At 35.6% G+C, this 16968-nt stretch overlaps 3 protein-coding genes and 1 non-coding gene across 5 annotated transcripts; 3 read left to right on the top strand and 1 right to left on the bottom strand.

Annotated features, from left to right (window-relative positions):
• Positions 1 to 1751: 1751 nt before the first annotated feature.
• On the top strand, positions 1752 to 6291 carry LOC136974921 (serine/threonine-protein kinase pim-3-like). Of its 2 annotated transcripts, XM_067269921.1 has the most exons (6): positions 1754 to 3250; positions 3319 to 3431; positions 3507 to 3554; positions 3760 to 4123; positions 4266 to 4442; positions 4523 to 6291. In XM_067269921.1, the coding sequence occupies exons 1-6, from the start codon at positions 3181 to 3183 to the stop codon at positions 4693 to 4695; spliced, it is 945 nt and encodes a 314-aa protein (XP_067126022.1). In that variant the 5' UTR covers positions 1754 to 3180; the 3' UTR covers positions 4696 to 6291. The 2 variants fall into 2 exon arrangements, with proteins under 2 accessions (XP_067126023.1, XP_067126022.1); XM_067269922.1 differs by lacking the exons at positions 3319 to 3431; positions 3507 to 3554 and having other exon boundaries at positions 1752 to 3250.
• A 195-nt stretch (positions 6292 to 6486) lies between these two features.
• Positions 6487 to 6558, bottom strand: TRNAP-UGG (transfer RNA proline (anticodon UGG)). Its single transcript has one exon. It is a non-coding gene; the product is annotated as a tRNA-Pro (tRNA).
• A 1506-nt stretch (positions 6559 to 8064) lies between these two features.
• LOC136974920 (uncharacterized) lies at positions 8065 to 10726 on the top strand. Its single transcript, XM_067269920.1, has 7 exons — positions 8065 to 8218; positions 8375 to 8507; positions 8578 to 8720; positions 9149 to 9254; positions 9320 to 9489; positions 9555 to 9675; positions 10449 to 10726. The coding sequence occupies exons 1-7, from the start codon at positions 8179 to 8181 to the stop codon at positions 10681 to 10683; spliced, it is 948 nt and encodes a 315-aa protein (XP_067126021.1). The 5' UTR covers positions 8065 to 8178; the 3' UTR covers positions 10684 to 10726.
• On the top strand, positions 10727 to 13042 carry LOC136974922 (uncharacterized). Its single transcript, XM_067269923.1, has 6 exons — positions 10727 to 11703; positions 11780 to 11915; positions 11990 to 12132; positions 12202 to 12319; positions 12400 to 12525; positions 12627 to 13042. The coding sequence occupies exons 1-6, from the start codon at positions 11667 to 11669 to the stop codon at positions 12868 to 12870; spliced, it is 804 nt and encodes a 267-aa protein (XP_067126024.1). The 5' UTR covers positions 10727 to 11666; the 3' UTR covers positions 12871 to 13042.
• Positions 13043 to 16968: the final 3926 nt, after the last annotated feature.

The raw sequence follows: 16968 nt of genomic DNA, 5'->3' as shown, positions 1-16968 counted from the left end.
TCCTTCACATACCATCCAAGGACGCTTTCTTTAAGAAATCCTATTTTGGATATTTAAAAATGAGACTATAATACCGGAAGAGGTTAAAAAAGAAATGCAACCGAATAGTGCCTTCAGCGATTCTTTTTTGGGGGATCGAGTATTAGCTTGTCATATAAGGGTCTAGTGAGCAGTGATGGATGGGGTCACTCAGTGCTGATTGGTACAGGAATACACTTTCAGAAAGAAATTAATCCCACTGATGGCCACACGTCTTTAAGATCCATTCTAATTCTCTATTCTTCTAATTCTCAAGGTCGAAAGTTGCTTCCATTTGCAGTGCTATTGTATTTAATGACATAATACAGTATTTGTGATGGGATGGAGTCAGGTGTGGTCTGGGCTAATTTAGTGTAGAATGAGGAGAGAGGTTGCTCCAGTTACCCGCACAGGTACACGCCGTATTGCTTATGTATCTCCTATACATAGTTCGTATTATCAATTTAGGCAGTTAAATGACATCAGCCCCGAAGGACTAGGCACGTGCTGTGACGTACCCGTAGTCACGTGGCTTGCAGAGTGAATCATCAAATGCTGGAGTCGTACTTCAACTCATCAATCGATTGGTTTTATACGACAATCCATACATCCAGACGTCATTAACTATTGCAGATTTTGATATTATTTACACGTGCCCTTCCTTTTTTTAGAGTTCATTACTCTTTACGTTAATTTCGTCTTTGTTCTCGACTTCTTTAGAATTTTATGCAATAGTTGCGAATTGAGATTCCCTGAATACATTAATCGCAGTTATAATTATTAACGTGTAGAATATGTTGCACAATCGGTGGCCGGGTTCAAGGCAAATTGATTCGATTTGTTTTTACTTAAAGCAAAGATCACCAGGTGAACATCACGTGACAGAGGGGAGACTTCTATTCCAGCCAGTTGCCATGGCAACGTATAGGTCGGCTATCTAAGATTCTAGACGGGAAAAAGCAAAGTTACAACTTACGCCAACATTTATAAGAAATATAAAGAAAAGAATAGGGAAGACCCGATGTAAAATTATTTTAGCACGCGCGAAATGTAAGAGATACTTTAATCAAAATTACTGAATGCGAATTTTGGATTTTATCCAAACTGTAGTTTCCTTTATTCGTCTCCTACTAAATGGAGTGACGATGAGATTTCAAAAGAAAAAAAAAATTGCGCACAGTAAGTATAAACGCATTTTTCCTCCGTCCTGTTGGTTAATTGAAATGACCTTATTGGCCTAACTAGATTAACCATATGCCCAAAGTATTTTTCGGTCAAGAGAATAAAAGCATCGTTCCTTAAACTGACGATTACCAGATGGACCAGGAAGTATAAGACGAGAAACCAGGCAGAAAAATCTCATATTTTTCCCTATAGAAACGACATTGAATTATCGCATCAATATCATCAAAACGAAATTATTTCTGCGGTTAAAACTTATATCCTTCAATTAGATCCTACATTATTTGCTTAAGGGTAGATGTAAAGTAGGATATTAAGGTAAGAACAGCTGCCAGTATTACTGAACTGTATACCTGACTCCCACGCTAACATCTGTTAGCGTTTTATGAGTTTCCATTCATAGATATCACAGTTTTAATGTGCACCGAATTAAAACGTTGCTTTTTTGGCCTAGTTTCCTCCTTTTTTCACTCATTAGTGGAAACTCTGTTTTGATTCCGATTTAGAACAGGATAATAAAGAATATAAGCTTTACCTATATATAAAGCACTGTAAGAACACGGCGTTTAAATATGCCAAAATACAACCAATTTACATATCTGTATGCAAATGAGCATGGAGAAATATGGATCAATTAAAATAGCCGTTAAATAAGAAGAGACACACGCACAATGTTATTAAAAGAAGGGAAAGAAATAACGAGCGGATCGAGTAAATTGCCTATTAAGCAGCTTTCGTATAAGAGAATTAAATTAAAAATTATAATAATAAAAAAAAAATACACAGGCGGATGACAAATTTAAAAGCGTTAAAGATTCGAACACGTCAGTGTATTATTGTGACCGGTGTAAATAAACTGTTGTTATTTAAGAGCTGCAGATTATAGACAAAATAAATATGCTGATGCATATCAGCAGTTATGGACAAACAATACGCTGTTAAGTGTCAGGAGCCGAGAACAAGCTAATTAAGTATATAACACATAAACAAAATATTCTGGCAGATATACAGATCTTGTAATCAATCCGGTAGGCTAAAAGGGGCCCCATTTAGAGCTTTGTTCCTATTTTTCTTTGATAAGAAGAAATTCGTTTAACATTACCCGTCGATAATTTTCTTGGGGGAAAAAAATATATGTAAACAATTGGAAAATGGATTATTTTATTTGGGAAATTCAATTTTAGTAAACGGGTATGAGACAAGATGTAATTATTTCGGATAAAGTGATCGAAGACTCAGACACTGCGTCAACATGTTTGTAGACAGAACTCATTAGTGATTAAGATGAAATGCAATGAATATCGTGTAAACAAACGTGTTTATATAAACATAGATTTGAATTGGGTATAAATAAATATATATTTTCTAAAATATTACAAAATTTGTAAATTAAGTATTTATTACAAAAAATATAAAATTTAATGCGTAGTGTCTTATGAAAGAGACTACGTTTGATAAACTTTCGCCATTGTTGACGTCATTGCACTCCTCCCCTCTCCAAACACAACAGCCCGACGTCACAATTCATCCAAATATTCTTTACGGTTATTCGTCCTTTTCTATAAATACCGAAGAAAGACGTCTGCCGATTGGTCTATTTTGGCGGGTAGGAATTTACTTGTTACTCGCAACCTCGTGGTGACGATTCGCATCCATTTACGTCATATCGTCTCACTAAAAGAAAGTAATCCCCGAAGATATTAGAAATATTTATAAAGGAGGAAAATATAAGTAAGATTAGACGATCGATAGGTGTTAATTAGGTTGTGACGTTACCTGTCGTGTCTGTTTTATGGAGACAGAGTCGTGATGTAGTCTAGCACGAAACTCCCGCCAGACAGCGCATTTATACCAGACGGGTGACGGTCAATGGTCATAGAAGGCGAGACAGAGTATTGTGATTTTGGCGTGCATGCCTCTTGGTAGGGTCATCACACTTCTGCTGAAAATTCCGAATTCTCCTGTTAACAATCTTCGACCATGCTTTCGCGAAAACTACCCACGTTATCGAACGTCTTTTCTACTACTGGAAACGACAAGGAGTCTGGAAGTGAGTACATGCTATACTTTAACAATTGTGTTTGAATGAACACTTGACTGACCCACCACTACTTTTAGGTAAGTGTCGCGACAAAGAGCAGTTCGAGAAGACATACCGAATCGGTTCCATACTGGGTAAAGGTGGCTTTGGTACCGTTTATAGCGGTGTGAGAATACGAGATAATCTCCAGGTAAGTGGGTTTATTTGTTTTAAAAAAAAATTTGCATATTAGACGTTCATCTAATACGGTATGAATGCAATTTAGGTGGCTATTAAACAAGTTATGAAGGAGAGAGTTCCCGAGTGGGGACAGGTAAGTTTGTATCCGTCGTTTTAACGTTGTTTTGTATTTACACGGTAATGGGAGTAGTGTGCTGAGGCTGACATTGTTGACATTGTTGATGCGAGACGTCACTAGCTAGGAATGCTAGTCAGACAGGTTGAGATGACGCGGAAGTAGTTCCTCCCCCCGTTTCAGTTCCGAAGTTTTATTTGGTATTATTTTTCTTTTTCTACAGATCGGTGGACATCGTGTACCGCTCGAGATCTGTTTACTTCGGAAGGTACGGCACATCAAAGCTGTGATCAATCTACTCGATTGGTACGAGAGATCGGACTCTTTTATAATAGTCATGGAAAGACCGGAGCCAGTTAAGGATCTGTTCGACTTCATTACCGAGAAGGGTTATTTGGAAGAGAAGCTTTCGCGGATGTTCTTCAGACAGGTGGTGGAGGCAACGGTGGCATGTCACAAAGTGGGTGTCATCCATCGCGACATCAAAGACGAAAATATATTAGTGAATCTACGTTCCATGCAAGTCAAGATGATCGATTTCGGTTCGGGGGCATATCTGAAGGATACCATGTATACGGATTTTGACGGTGAGTTTTTTTTTTTTAATTTAAAATTACTTTCGTAAGTGACGACGGACAATTGGACTAGACTGACGTCATTTTTGGCACAGTGCCAACCAATCAATAATTGTACCACCTGCTCGGCCATTCAACCCGGTTTGCTTTTCAGGTACTCGAGTGTATAGTCCACCGGAATGGATCCGCTTCAATCGCTACTACGGTCGCAGTGCCACCGTGTGGTCTCTAGGAATCCTTTTATACGACATGGTGTGTGGAGACATCCCCTTTGAACATGACGAACAAATACTCAGGGGTGACATCCGCTTTCGGAGGAATCTCAGTTCAGGTATGATCGTATCATCAGTAAAGAAGCGATTCCCCTGCCTCGAACCATGTACCATTTAGATAATTGTTAATCGTTTACAGAATGCGAGGATTTAATCAAGAAATGTCTGTCGCTCGTACCTAACGATCGTTTGACCCTGGAGGACATCATGGTGCACCCTTGGATGACGGCCAAACTAGAACCGACTCGAAGAAGCTCTTTGGATCAACAGACATACGATAAAGCGTCGACAACAAGCGAAGAAAGCATATGATCCTAATTGTGCTTCGTAGAACTCTTTTTTGTGATAAATGGTTAATTTATTCAGCCCCTTGTACATATTGTATATACGGTTTTGATTATTGTTAATTTGTATATTTCCTGATAATTTATAAGGCAGAAGTTCCAAAATACGACCAAAACTTTTATCGAAAAATAGCAAAAGTCATGCCAGTATTTCTTGTATTCGGATGAGGAGACGATGAAGATGAGGAGGAAGAAGAAGAAAACTTTTGTAAAGTTCTATATATATTTTTTTTAACAAAGAGAAAAAAGTTTCAGAAAATTTGAGGAAAAAATATATTTAAGAATTTTTGTACAAAAAAATGGAGTTTTTGGTGTTGAATTCCCTAACCTATTTAAGGGTTTACACATACACACGAGAAACGTAAAACGATGTGTATCAGTCGATGGGATGGCGTCAAAATATCGATTTTAATATTGCGCACGCGTCCGTCTAGTGTTTTATCACGTGATGCAGGATGAAGAGGGGGAAATGTCAGAGGTGAAACGGAAGAGGAGAGAGTTTTCTCGGAATAAGCTAAAAGAAAAAAAAAGCGCTATAAATTCTTATCCACGTGCTATCTATCGATAAATCGGGAGTTAAAAGTTGGTAAAACGAACTGTTAAATGACGAGGCAAAGAATAAGCCCGATAATAAGTTTTCGTTATATAAGAAACAATGGTTTTGGGAACGTGACGAGAATATCGATGGGGATCAGTCACCAGAAAGCGACTTTCGACCTTTTGCATTGACGTCACCTTGTCTTTTGCGTTTAATCAATATCATTCAGAAACGAGAATCAAGATCTGTGACCAAACATCCAAGGTCGAGACCGAGGTCTATGACCACGTGGCCTTGTTGGGTTCGTGATTAGGGCATGCGTAGTAGATCTAACACTACTGGAATGCAGCTGTCTGTTAGGGTTTTTCCTTTCTTTTGTGTTTGGTGTTCCATGTTTTCGAAAAACCAAGATCGGACACCTGCCCCCCAGCTCCATAACAGACAGGTGTTCAGCGAGAGAGACAGAGTGCGTTTGGGTCCATTCAGCCGAGACGTCTCCCGTTTTTAGTGAGAACACCACATCTGTCGGTCTAACCAACACCTGGCCTTGTTTAATTGTCTGCGTAACGCCTGACTATACTCTACTGTCGCCATCTACTAAATTAAAGATTAATTAATAGGTGTATCGATCTGTTACGGACTAGACGTTCCTTAACGATTTTTGGAGGGAAATCCCTTTTTTGTATTGTCGAGACACACATACACAGCCACTGACCTGTCTGCCGCGCACGTGCTTTACCTCAACACACCCGCCGAGTTCAATGGCGCTCGCCCATCACGTGGTACGGCTTGGCCTTCGGGTGCAGGAGCATTGGTCGAATGTAATTGGAGAAGCAGATGCACCGTGAACCCTTTCACACGTCTCGTCTACTATCACAATGGATAACGACTAGAATTGACCGAAATTTACTAATCTAATTAACTGTTTCTTTCGTGTTTCCTGTACTCCATTTAAACGTGATACAGGACGGAATATTTTTCATACTACCACCATTTACGGCCCTCGAAACATTTCTTTCCTCTTAAACGGCGTGTAATTAGCCGGGAAAAATGCGCGCGAAAAAACCGAAACGCGGTGCTTCCATCTAGCGTCATATTTTAATAACAAGGGCAGTTTATTAATCCATAAAAACGTCTTAACGCGAGTCTTATGCGGCGATGATGAAAATACATAAATTTAAAAAAATAAATGACAAAAGGAATGTTACAAAAAGAAAAGTAGGGCCCGTCCGGGATTTGAACCCGGGACCTCTCGCACCCAAAGCGAGAATCATGCCCCTAGACCAACGGGCCACGCAACCGACCTTCCTCTAATAGCCTCTATATTTCTAACCAGTTATCGATTCGTACCTAGGTGTAAACGTGATATTTCCTTCTGTTATCACGTTTACACTAAAATCTACGCACCTAACACGCGCTAACTCTCATCCCTATTCAATCGTAACATAAAAATCATTTCAGATATTTAAAGCACTTATATGTATATCATTCGCGCATTTGATATACTACACTTTAGGGGATATCTTCGATTCGATATTCGAAAACATTCCCTAATGAATTCGCCATCTCCTGGGTATTAGTTCCCCCGTTACGGTAACACATTGTAATTCTCATAATATTGTATTTAAATGTAAAGTGGGGTACACGAGTTAAACAACTTTAAAAAAAAGCTTAATCCCAATAGGGCATACACCGTGGGGAGTATAGCGTACGGCTTATTAATTCCCATAGTATTTAAATGCAAAAGAGTCTAAAGTCACGCTGATTAAAAGGTTATTTGCCATGCAAATTGCCAAGAATAATCCGTAGAAATACTTCGGAATTCGAAATTGTGTGTCTGAAAGTTAAAAAAAAAAAAAAAAAAAAATACTGTGTTTATGCTTTCTACGTGACATTGAGACATGCAAACTGCACTTCGGATAACTACACAATGGGAAATTTTGTGATTTTTAGCGTGTTGAAGCAGACGTTTGCACGATTTATATTTATTTAACAATAAAACACATTCATCCGAGCAATAACAACAACAAAGATTTCTATCTTGTATAATTTTATTATAGTAAAAAAGAAGAATATGGAATTTAAAAGGAAGATTTTTTTCTACTGGGAAACAGGACACCGTAACCTTTGGAAAGAATTTTAAGGCATTGTTTGGCCCACGATAAGTCTCAGATCGCTAAATTAGCCCACGCGTAATGTCTGGCAGACTTCCCAAGTTACTGTTCTTTGATATTGATCGGTTATATTGCTCAATACGGTTGCATGATTTCCTTTAATGTTTTAAACATGCCGAAACAATAATATTTAATATTATGCAAGAGTCAATCAGAGTAGAGAATTTTTAGAAAAAGAAGCGCGTGATTTAACCCCTCTTAAAAAAATAACATCAAATAAAAGAAAAAAAGGGCCTCATTATTTTCTATTCATCGTTTTTCAAGAAAGTCTTTTATTTATATGTTGATCAATTGAAGTGCATTATCTTAGACCTCCTATGGGTGTTTAGGGTCGTTATCCTCGTGTCCAAGTTCCGATTTCGCTCAACAGATGGCGACACGTTGTAATCTTTTAAAATGAACTAATATATATATATATTTTCTATCGAGAAAAAAATAAATAATAGCAAATAAATTATGATTTTAATCGAAATTATATTTGGCATTAAATTAATAATTTTCTGAGCTTAAAAAATATTTATTAAAAACATCGATACGTGTTTAAAACGCTCCAGTGCTTCCATCTATCGTCGATAAGCGTTATTATTCTCTAACGTTACTCTTTATACCGGTTACTAAATAAAAAGCAGGTTGATGTTACGTATCTGCGCCTGCGCTCTTGAATGAGGAAGTAACCTATCAACATGAACACCATTTTTCTCGTGTTTATGGGTTTTTAATAATGAACACGTGAGTAAACATGGCATACATCGAAACATTGATTTTTCTATTGGGTTTCAGTAAGTATATTATGCCATTTAAAAGGTTCTCCTATAGGATATTAACTTGTTTAAACGCCTTATACGTTTACCTGTCCTTGAATTTACCTGATGTTACTAGCTTATGTAGCCGAGCCGTACCTGTGTTTATTATTATTTTATTTTTACTTTATACAGGCGTATCCTATGCAAAATTAGACACGTTGCAGTGTTCGAATGATCAGTTACAGCAGTGTTTAATATCTATAACACTAGAGAGAAGATCTATCGGTGCTCCCCTTTCTACAATCGAACTTATGAGTAATTGCAGGTAATTTATAATTTTCTTTTGTCTCTTTTTTACTTATTTTATATAATTAACGTTTTCCCCCTTTACACAGGAATTTTCGGGAGGGTCTAAACTGCCTTATTTGGTATTCTGTTAACTGTATTAGCCAATCGCAACGCGGTGTTAGCAAAGACGTCATCGAAAACGTCAGGCAGTATCTGAAGAACGTGTGCGAAGACTTCGAACAAGTCAATGGTTCGTTTTTTAATTAATTTAAAAAAAAATTACAATAGAAGTTTTTTCTCAGAAGTTACGGTCCTAAATTACGGTCGAACCTCCAATAAAGGCCACCCCTAAACAGCGGACAATTTTCGGGAACACATACAGAACGGCGGCCATTTTTTATGTTCCCGTCAGCGGCCGTTGTTCACAGGTTTGACAACACTGCTATTCACGAATACATCTTAAACATAAAAAATTACGGTCGAACCTTCAATAACGGCCACCTCTAAACAGCGGGCATTTTATAAGGAATGCAAAAATTCATACGAAATAATTTCCAGACGGCGGCCATTTTTTTAATGTTCCCGTCAGTGGCCGTTGTTCAGAGGTGCTATTCGTGAATATAAGGTTAATTTATATTATTTAAATAATATATATTTTTTAAATGTATACACTTAAAGAGAACTGGAGGGATCGAAAATGTTATATGAGTGATGAGATGGAAGCTTGTAAAGAGGATTACTTCAAGCATAACGATTACAAGAAGATCGACGAGTACAGCTGCGGGTGAGGACTATAAAATATAACAGTTGAAAGATGTATATATCAGTGACATGCCCCGTTTTTTGTAGGCATTATTTTCAGTTCAAAAGATGCGCCGAGAGGACACTAGATGAAAAATGTACAGAGAAATACAACATCTATTTAAGCACTTATCTGTTAGATAAAGCGGATGAGTTCAGTTGGATGTGTTCAGAAGAGGATACGTATTTTAATAATAGAAACGATCAATTGATGATACGTAAGTGTTTTAATGAGTTTTTTTTTCTTTTAATTATAAATTAATTTACCGATTTAATTATTTAGGGTCCATAAAGGGCGCGGGGTGCTTGATTAAGAATAGAGAGAAGCTTTCCGTGTGCAGAAGAAATTACGACGAGAATGAAAATGTGGTGGAGAGTGAAGATATCTTTGCCACTGCTTGCTGGTAAGTAGGGACTAGATGTAAAATTCGGCAGTGGTTTTTGGGTTGCGCGAGGCCCTAGAAACGTGTGAGGCCCTTTTTATGTACATTTGTAAAATTTCCTCTATGAGATCTGTAAAAATTCGAGGTTTTAAGCAAGCGTGGACTTAGTAAGACCTCATTTATATCACACGATACTTCATATTGTACAAGGTTGGATCCTAGCTACTACCGGGAGCATTGTAAGACACGGTGGCGCGTTATAGCTTCATGGGGCCCAGGCAAATTTGAATTAGGGTGCCCCGTGTACAGTGTTCAAACATTTTTCTTCGGGAGAATTTTTGGAGGATTCCCCGGTATTCTCGTTCGTTTTTTTTACGCGACCTCCGTGCGCTGTGCCAATACACTTTGCTCCTGCGCCACACCGGCAATCTAGGGTCCCAAATTTTAATTTCGATGATCTTACTAAAATAATAAGTTTATAAAAGATCGGTTTGGGACCCCCTGATGGTAGGCGGCTCCAGAAAATTGCCCTCTTTGCCCATAGGGTAACGTGCCACCGGTAAGACGACGAGAACCAAAACAAGACATCTTTACACCCCTCTAAAAGAACCCTGTGCCAACGCACAGGTGGCACACCTCCACTGATAATTGGATCTCGATTACTCGACAAAAGCCTCGTCTAAAATCCCTAAAAACTCGGGTCTTAGGTAGAAGTTTAGGTGTTCTATGCCTAAAGATATATTTAACAATATATTTTTCTGTACGTCATACATCAATTATCATTTTGTTTACAGTGCCTTTAAGAAGTACGTCTTTTGTATCGACGACGTTGCAACTGAAAACTGTAGATCCGAATCTCGAGAAATAATCGACAATGCTTTACAGCGCCTAAACAGGGATCTTAATTACAAATGTATTAATTATAATCTCGACATGTGTTCGTCTTGTTCTGCTCTAACGTCATTACTCAGTTTAATCGTTGGAATGAAAACTGTGATGGAAGTGTGCGCGAGACACCGACTTGTGTGATATATTTTTATGTAAAAAGTTAATAAAAACTATTTTAAATTAATTTATATAATCGATATCTTTTCGTGATTTGAAACAGTTCAAGGGAACAGATACAGCGTGTTGCAGGATGTCGTGATTCAAACAATAACTAAAATGTGATCCAGTTCTGACACTAAAGATGATAACCTCGTTTTTTTTTCTCTTTATGTCGAGTGTTTCTCGTATAAAAATAATTTTTTAAACATATTTTTTAAGTTATAAACGTACATATTAACACTTATAAAGTTAATTGGACGAGTGATCAATAGGATTTCTGGTTGAGCAATGGCGGTTACTTCCTATTATATTCTGTTTTGAAGCGTTCGAGTATGTCATTGACATTCTTCCTCGGGCAATAATCTGTTGTCGAGTGTTGCAAACTCATTAATTATCAGTAACACTTAAAACTAATTTTATGATGATGAAGTCTAGAACTTTCGTAATTCACAAAACTTAAGATTTGGGTACTCCGAAGAGTTGGGATCTATAATCTAAACGGTTTTAAACCAGTTTCTCTGAATAAAATGGACATTTTGGATCCACAAAAGGCTTTCTGTAAGTTAAAACGGACATTTTGAATCCATATTTGTTAGTTCTCCTTCGTACATCTGAGTGGCTCAACTGGCTCACTGTTCAAAGGGTGTTGCAATGGCAAATATTTAAGTTTTCATAGTTTCTAAATAGCAAACGTAATTTCTCTTTCTCACGATTTTCCTGTTCATACAAATATACTCTCCTCTTTTTTGTAAATTTAGTGGTGAAATTAAGCTTATTCTACATTGTGCCTTGCATCACTCTTGTTAACCATTGAAATGTACTAAGTCAGTGGGCTAGTACTTTAAACCTAGCGTCATATCCGCTTGTATGAACGGAAACAGAGGCTGGTGACCTAATGGCCAGTGCACGCACTAAAATTCGGATATCCTGATAGAAAGAGGCAGAAATGATATGCTATATCCAACATGAGTTTGGTTAGGATCGCCTGGCATTTAATACAAGGTAATAGACCATAATTAGGAATTTCCAAATTTCAATAGGTGTAGCCTTATCTCCAATATGAAGTGTTTTTTAATAGTTATATTTATAATATCCTCGACTGATGGAAGCTGTAAGGAAGCACTGTACAGCTGTAAGAGGATGGTTAAGCCGTTCTTATACGACCTCAGATACATGTTCCCTACGGCCATCAAAGACGTGGAAGACATGTGCAAGTAAGCGTATCGAGTAAATATACGAAGGCTCATCGCGTAGGCTAAGTTAATTTGTTGTAATTTTTTTCTTTTAGATTATGGAGCCGATTCATCGATTGTGTTAGAACTTATATGAGCGAGTGCACTAATCGATTAATTAAGTCGAAATTCAATGCTGCGGTCGGAGATACCGTTCGCACAGTTCACGCTATATGCAGTTCTAATAAGTATCAGAGAGGTAAATTGTAATTAGATACTAAACGTTAATTTTATGTAAAGTTAATTAAATGTGAAATGTAATTTATAGATTATCTAGATCACGCAGTTTGCTTCAAAAGGGTGGCCGCGGCTAACTGTGGATCTTACTATCGTCGAATGGTCGAACAGGTTACTAATTCAAGGGCCGAAAAAAATCACATTTGTTGGTAAATTACACGTTTTTAATACAGAAATACATCTGTATTTATAGTTTTTATACTAAAAAAAAAAAATTAATTTTTTATAGCACATTTAGCCATTTTCAACAGTGCGTGAACGATCCTTTACTGCATCAGTGTGGTAAGCATGCACACGAATTAATGGCCCATTCAATGACTTATCTAATATCTCACTGTGGGAATGCATTTTATCCGTGAGTATACCCTTTAAATTTTATAAAATAATAAAAAAAAAAACACCTTCGATTCAACTAGTGTAACACCTTAATAAGGGTGAAGTGTTGTTTTCCTGTAGATTGCACTACAGATGCCCAAAAGCGGATCCGGAGAATTTATTATCTCAAACATCTACCAATAAAGTGACAGCCAGCAGGTATCACGCTACAACTACATCAAGTACTTGGATCCCTCGTACAGTCATATATAGTCTGTCTCCAACACAGAGCAGTAGGACATCTGTAGGTGATAGTGTCAAACCGGCTAGTGCTCTATTTATTTTGCTCGTTTCTTACGTATCATACATCTTTCGTGGGAGATAATAAACTTGCATTCTATACTTAAGCATCGCTTCATTAAATCATCAAATACTTTATCAGAAATAAGGTCGTGCCTCTTTATATTATCTTCTTGTCATTTGCACATTATTTAAAATCGAATGTCAAGTGAACATGTGTATTTTTATTTTTCGGGAATAAAATTTCGTAAGTTTTATCTATTATTTTGTATTTCTTTTAAGTTTATAACTGAAATATATCAATGTAAACGAACAAAAAATATTATCTTATGTAAATACCAGCTGCTTGTGTTCGTTTTTGCTTGGACTTTTGGGGGGATTGGTGAGGTCGGATTGGGAGGGAGTGATAAAAAAAAATTATGGTTTTTGTAACTAAAATTTGTATGTTTATTTACAATAATGAAACTGCAAAACAGAAAAAATTGTTGGGATTAAACTAAGAGGGATGCCAACCACTCCTAAAGCCTCTAATCTAGGGACTTTAAGAGATGTTGGAGGGGCTTTAGAGGTGGTTGAAGGTGGGATGGGACCATTACAAAATTTTTCTAGGGTGTCGAAGAATATTCTTGCCAAATTTGGTGAGGATACGTTGAACTGTATAGAACTTTTTACCTAACATATATACATGTTTTAATTTATATACAGTATATAGCCTACATATTTTCAATTCAATTTTTAAGGTAATATTTTAATTATCAGATATATACAGAGTAAAAGTATATTTTAATTTATTGCTGATTTAACAATTTTAATTATTTTCTTTTATTTTATTCATTTAATTTCATTTCTAAATCTTTTAGGGATTAAGTATAATTAATTTTAAAAACAGAAATTAATAGCGGGAAATGGTAATATTAGTTAAAGGTTAATTAATAAAATTAAAGAAAATTAATAGAATAAAAGGAGTAAATTATTAAGGGTGGCCCAATTAACCGCAAACGTTTCTTGTGTTTTACGTACACTTTTGAATGTGAATTGAGCTTAAAACGATACATTTTTCAACTTTATTGACTTAAGGTAAGCAATTGCCTTGCATTCAGGGAAGCATAAATAGCACGAACACATAAAATTTTGCATGTTATTACAATACAAAGGCCAAATAAATTGTTATAACGTGCTTTTCTTTTACAAAACTAACGAAAAAAAGTATGATTTGGCATGCAAGTATGTGAGCAGAACAGAAATTTATCTTTACAACGGTTAACCAACTTATATATACGAGATTGTAGATGTTAAGATGTGTTTTGATATGTTAAGTGTCTTATAATACAATATATTTAAAGGATTTTCAATCGCTCCACATATTTACTCGATAATTATATAAAAATCTATATTACTAACGACTTTATTTATTATTAGAATTATTATAATTATTATTTTACGAGAAAATCGTTATGCTATATCGTCGTTACTTAGGAATTCACGTGGATATTGAGCCTATCCTTCATCGTTCCAATCTAAAGTTACAGCTAAACGTCACCATAATTTTACTCACAATAGATAAAATGATAAATTTATTGAGGTAAGTAACGGTTAAACAGATAGAAAGACAAAAAGTTCGCTTTTATTTATGAGTTATTCTGATATTGAAATTCAAAACCTACGCTTATCGACAACTCTAACACAATTAAATTTTCCAACTTGCTGTTTCTTTAAAATTAATCAGGTAATATTTCTTTGAAAATTTGTATTCTACGTCTCTGTACCTTATTAAATAAGGCAGACAATGAAACGAGATACGTACAATTGGTATAAGTTAGCGTACGTATCAACACTACTCCTGTATCCACGACCCTGTTTTAAGAAAGTACACGCTTATTAACACGTGTAGAGAGGTAGAATATAAATAAAAATATAAATAATTCCTGTACAATCTTCATTTTTATGCATTCATTCTTCTCTTAGAATAATTGAATAGGTAATGGGCGTATACAGGATGAAGTATAGGGAGGAGTAAAATATTTTAATAGACCAAATAACTAAATAATATCGACAGTAATACAAAAAATATGCGGAAAATTTTAGGTCACAAATACTAGGAATTATATTACACGGTGAATTAATTTATTTATCTGTATGCAAAATCAGCTCTAGTTACAATTAATTTAAGACTATCCCGCTGTTATCGCGGGGAAGGTGTTTTAAAACGTAATAATAAATGTATAAATAATACTAGAATACTTATAGCAAGCACTGCCCTTTAACAGTAAATTATGTATAAAAATATAGGCTATAAGCCTGTGTAACAACACAAAAGCCGTGTATAGTAAACAGTACTGTACATTTAAGTGTGCTGCTTAGCGTTATACAGGGGTGTAAGAGAAGTAAAATGTGGGTCGAGATAGTCACAAGTGTTCCCCAGTTTTTCAAAATATTTCTATTGGAAGTGTATACCGTGTATAAAGAAAGAAAATGTTATACTTGTACATCACAATAACGAGTAAACTAGTTCACTGTGAAAGTAGTTCATTATTTTCTATCAGGAATAGAATTAATGTATGTAGTTATATAATACACTCTTTATTATAGTTTTCTTTCTTTGGAAACATTAATTTCACGTACATTACAGTATCTATTCATTGTATAATAATATATATTTTACTGTATAATTAATAGATTTCTTTAGCCATTTATACATATCCAATCGCCATGCATTCTCCATACGCCTATATATGTTTGTTTTTGGTGCACGATTTTATTTATCTACTTTGAAGCTTAATAACTCCTGGGTATTTTGTCGAAAATTTCTGAAATTTTGCAGGGAGGTTTGTGTATTAGGGCCATTGGTGCTATTAAAATTTGGTGGTTAAAGATCGAGGGAGTGGGGAGATAGAAGGAGTTAAAGTTCTTTATGAAACTCCATAATTTTAATTTTTCTGGACCCCGTGAAGTTTTAACGCACCTCTACGTGGAGTTTTCCTGGTTTCGTCACGTGTCTAACACCTAAATAGGAGCCAGTTTCCCATACACAGTCCTCTGGAGAAAGCATCTCTTTGACAGATCGCCCATATGTTACGTTGGTTACAGATTGATTATATACGATAAAAAGAAACGATTTAAATGCACGATTTGTCGACAAACTTATAGAGAATTGTGTTACAAAAATAATTTTGTTCAATCTAAAATTGATTGTTTACGTCAATTGTTGCTATAGGGAACAGAAAACACAAAACATAAGTCATCATTCGAGGCACGTTGTCGCATTTATCATGCCTATTTTCATCGATTCGTGTAGAATGTAGTAATTAAAAAAACTATATTTAAGACTTTAATCGATTTAGAATTGACCTAAAATTATACGTATTTTTAAAATATAATTTACCTGCTCCTTGATCTTGCTTATAACAGATAATTTACTAAAAATATTTATTCAAATCTGTAGTAAGGGAGCTCTCAAGAGCAAAAAATTAAGCAATAGAAAGCATAAGAAAGTTTAGCAATAGGATACTAATGACTACGACGTTTGCCACTACAGTTATAATTTTCTTTCTGTAAAAAGTCGAATGTAAAAGAAAAGAAGAAGAAGAAAAAATACATGTATATATATATATATATATATACGAGTTTCATCACAATAAAAATATAATTACTCGCATGGATTGTATGCTTGACACAACACAGTTTAATTGATGCAGCGATGCGATACTTAGAAGATTATAATGAAGATACAATGTATAGTATATAAATTAAGGAGTAAATATAACCTTACAAACCTTCGTCTAATAAACCAATTAAACCCTACTGAAATTTTTTTATTAATTTATAAACAAATTAGTTTAATCCTTCGAGTTTCTGTAGTGGAAACTGACAGAATCTTTAAAAATGAGATAACTTTATCCACTTTTGGTGCGAAAATCTTGGATTATTTAAATCATTTGGGGGGGGGAATTTAAATATTTTTAAACGTAAACAAACACAAGTTTTTGGGAAATTTTTTTTTTGCGAAACGCTTGTGTAATGCGTGCAAAACGTCGGGTTCAGCCCACTACGTGTTTTGTAAACATGTTTAACTAGAAAAATGTTCGTCTCCGGGACAAGAAACTTGCAAACGTGTTCGACATGATAATTATGTAAGCGGAGATTGTTAAAAGTGATTAGAAAACGGCCCGTTTTGGAAACATAA

Source organism: Centruroides vittatus, unplaced genomic scaffold (assembly GCF_030686945.1).
Source record: "Centruroides vittatus isolate TY-2023 unplaced genomic scaffold, ASM3068694v2 contig_359, whole genome shotgun sequence".
NCBI lineage: Eukaryota > Metazoa > Arthropoda > Arachnida > Scorpiones > Buthidae > Centruroides > Centruroides vittatus.
This window is presented reverse-complemented; position numbering and strand designations above follow the sequence as displayed.

What these genes read in the sequence shown, in the direction of transcription:
- LOC136974921 (XM_067269921.1), top strand. Translation starts at nt 3,181, where the DNA reads ATGCTTTCGCGAAAACTACCCACGTTATCGAACGTCTTTTCTACTACT. An exon ending in CATGTATACGGATTTTGACG is followed by an intron (nt 4,124 to 4,265) that starts GTGAGTTTTTTT and finishes TTTGCTTTTCAG; the next exon opens with GTACTCGAGTGTATAGTCCA. An exon ending in TCGGAGGAATCTCAGTTCAG is followed by an intron (nt 4,443 to 4,522) that starts GTATGATCGTAT and finishes AATCGTTTACAG; the next exon opens with AATGCGAGGATTTAATCAAG.
- LOC136974922 (XM_067269923.1), top strand. Translation starts at nt 11,667, where the DNA reads ATGAGTTTGGTTAGGATCGCCTGGCATTTAATACAAG. An exon ending in GACGTGGAAGACATGTGCAA is followed by an intron (nt 11,916 to 11,989) that starts GTAAGCGTATCG and finishes TTTTTCTTTTAG; the next exon opens with ATTATGGAGCCGATTCATCG. An exon ending in TTCTAATAAGTATCAGAGAG is followed by an intron (nt 12,133 to 12,201) that starts GTAAATTGTAAT and finishes TGTAATTTATAG; the next exon opens with ATTATCTAGATCACGCAGTT.
- LOC136974920 (XM_067269920.1), top strand. Translation starts at nt 8,179, where the DNA reads ATGGCATACATCGAAACATTGATTTTTCTATTGGGTTTCA. An exon ending in AGACTTCGAACAAGTCAATG is followed by an intron (nt 8,721 to 9,148) that starts GTTCGTTTTTTA and finishes ATACACTTAAAG; the next exon opens with AGAACTGGAGGGATCGAAAA. An exon ending in ATCGACGAGTACAGCTGCGG is followed by an intron (nt 9,255 to 9,319) that starts GTGAGGACTATA and finishes CGTTTTTTGTAG; the next exon opens with GCATTATTTTCAGTTCAAAA.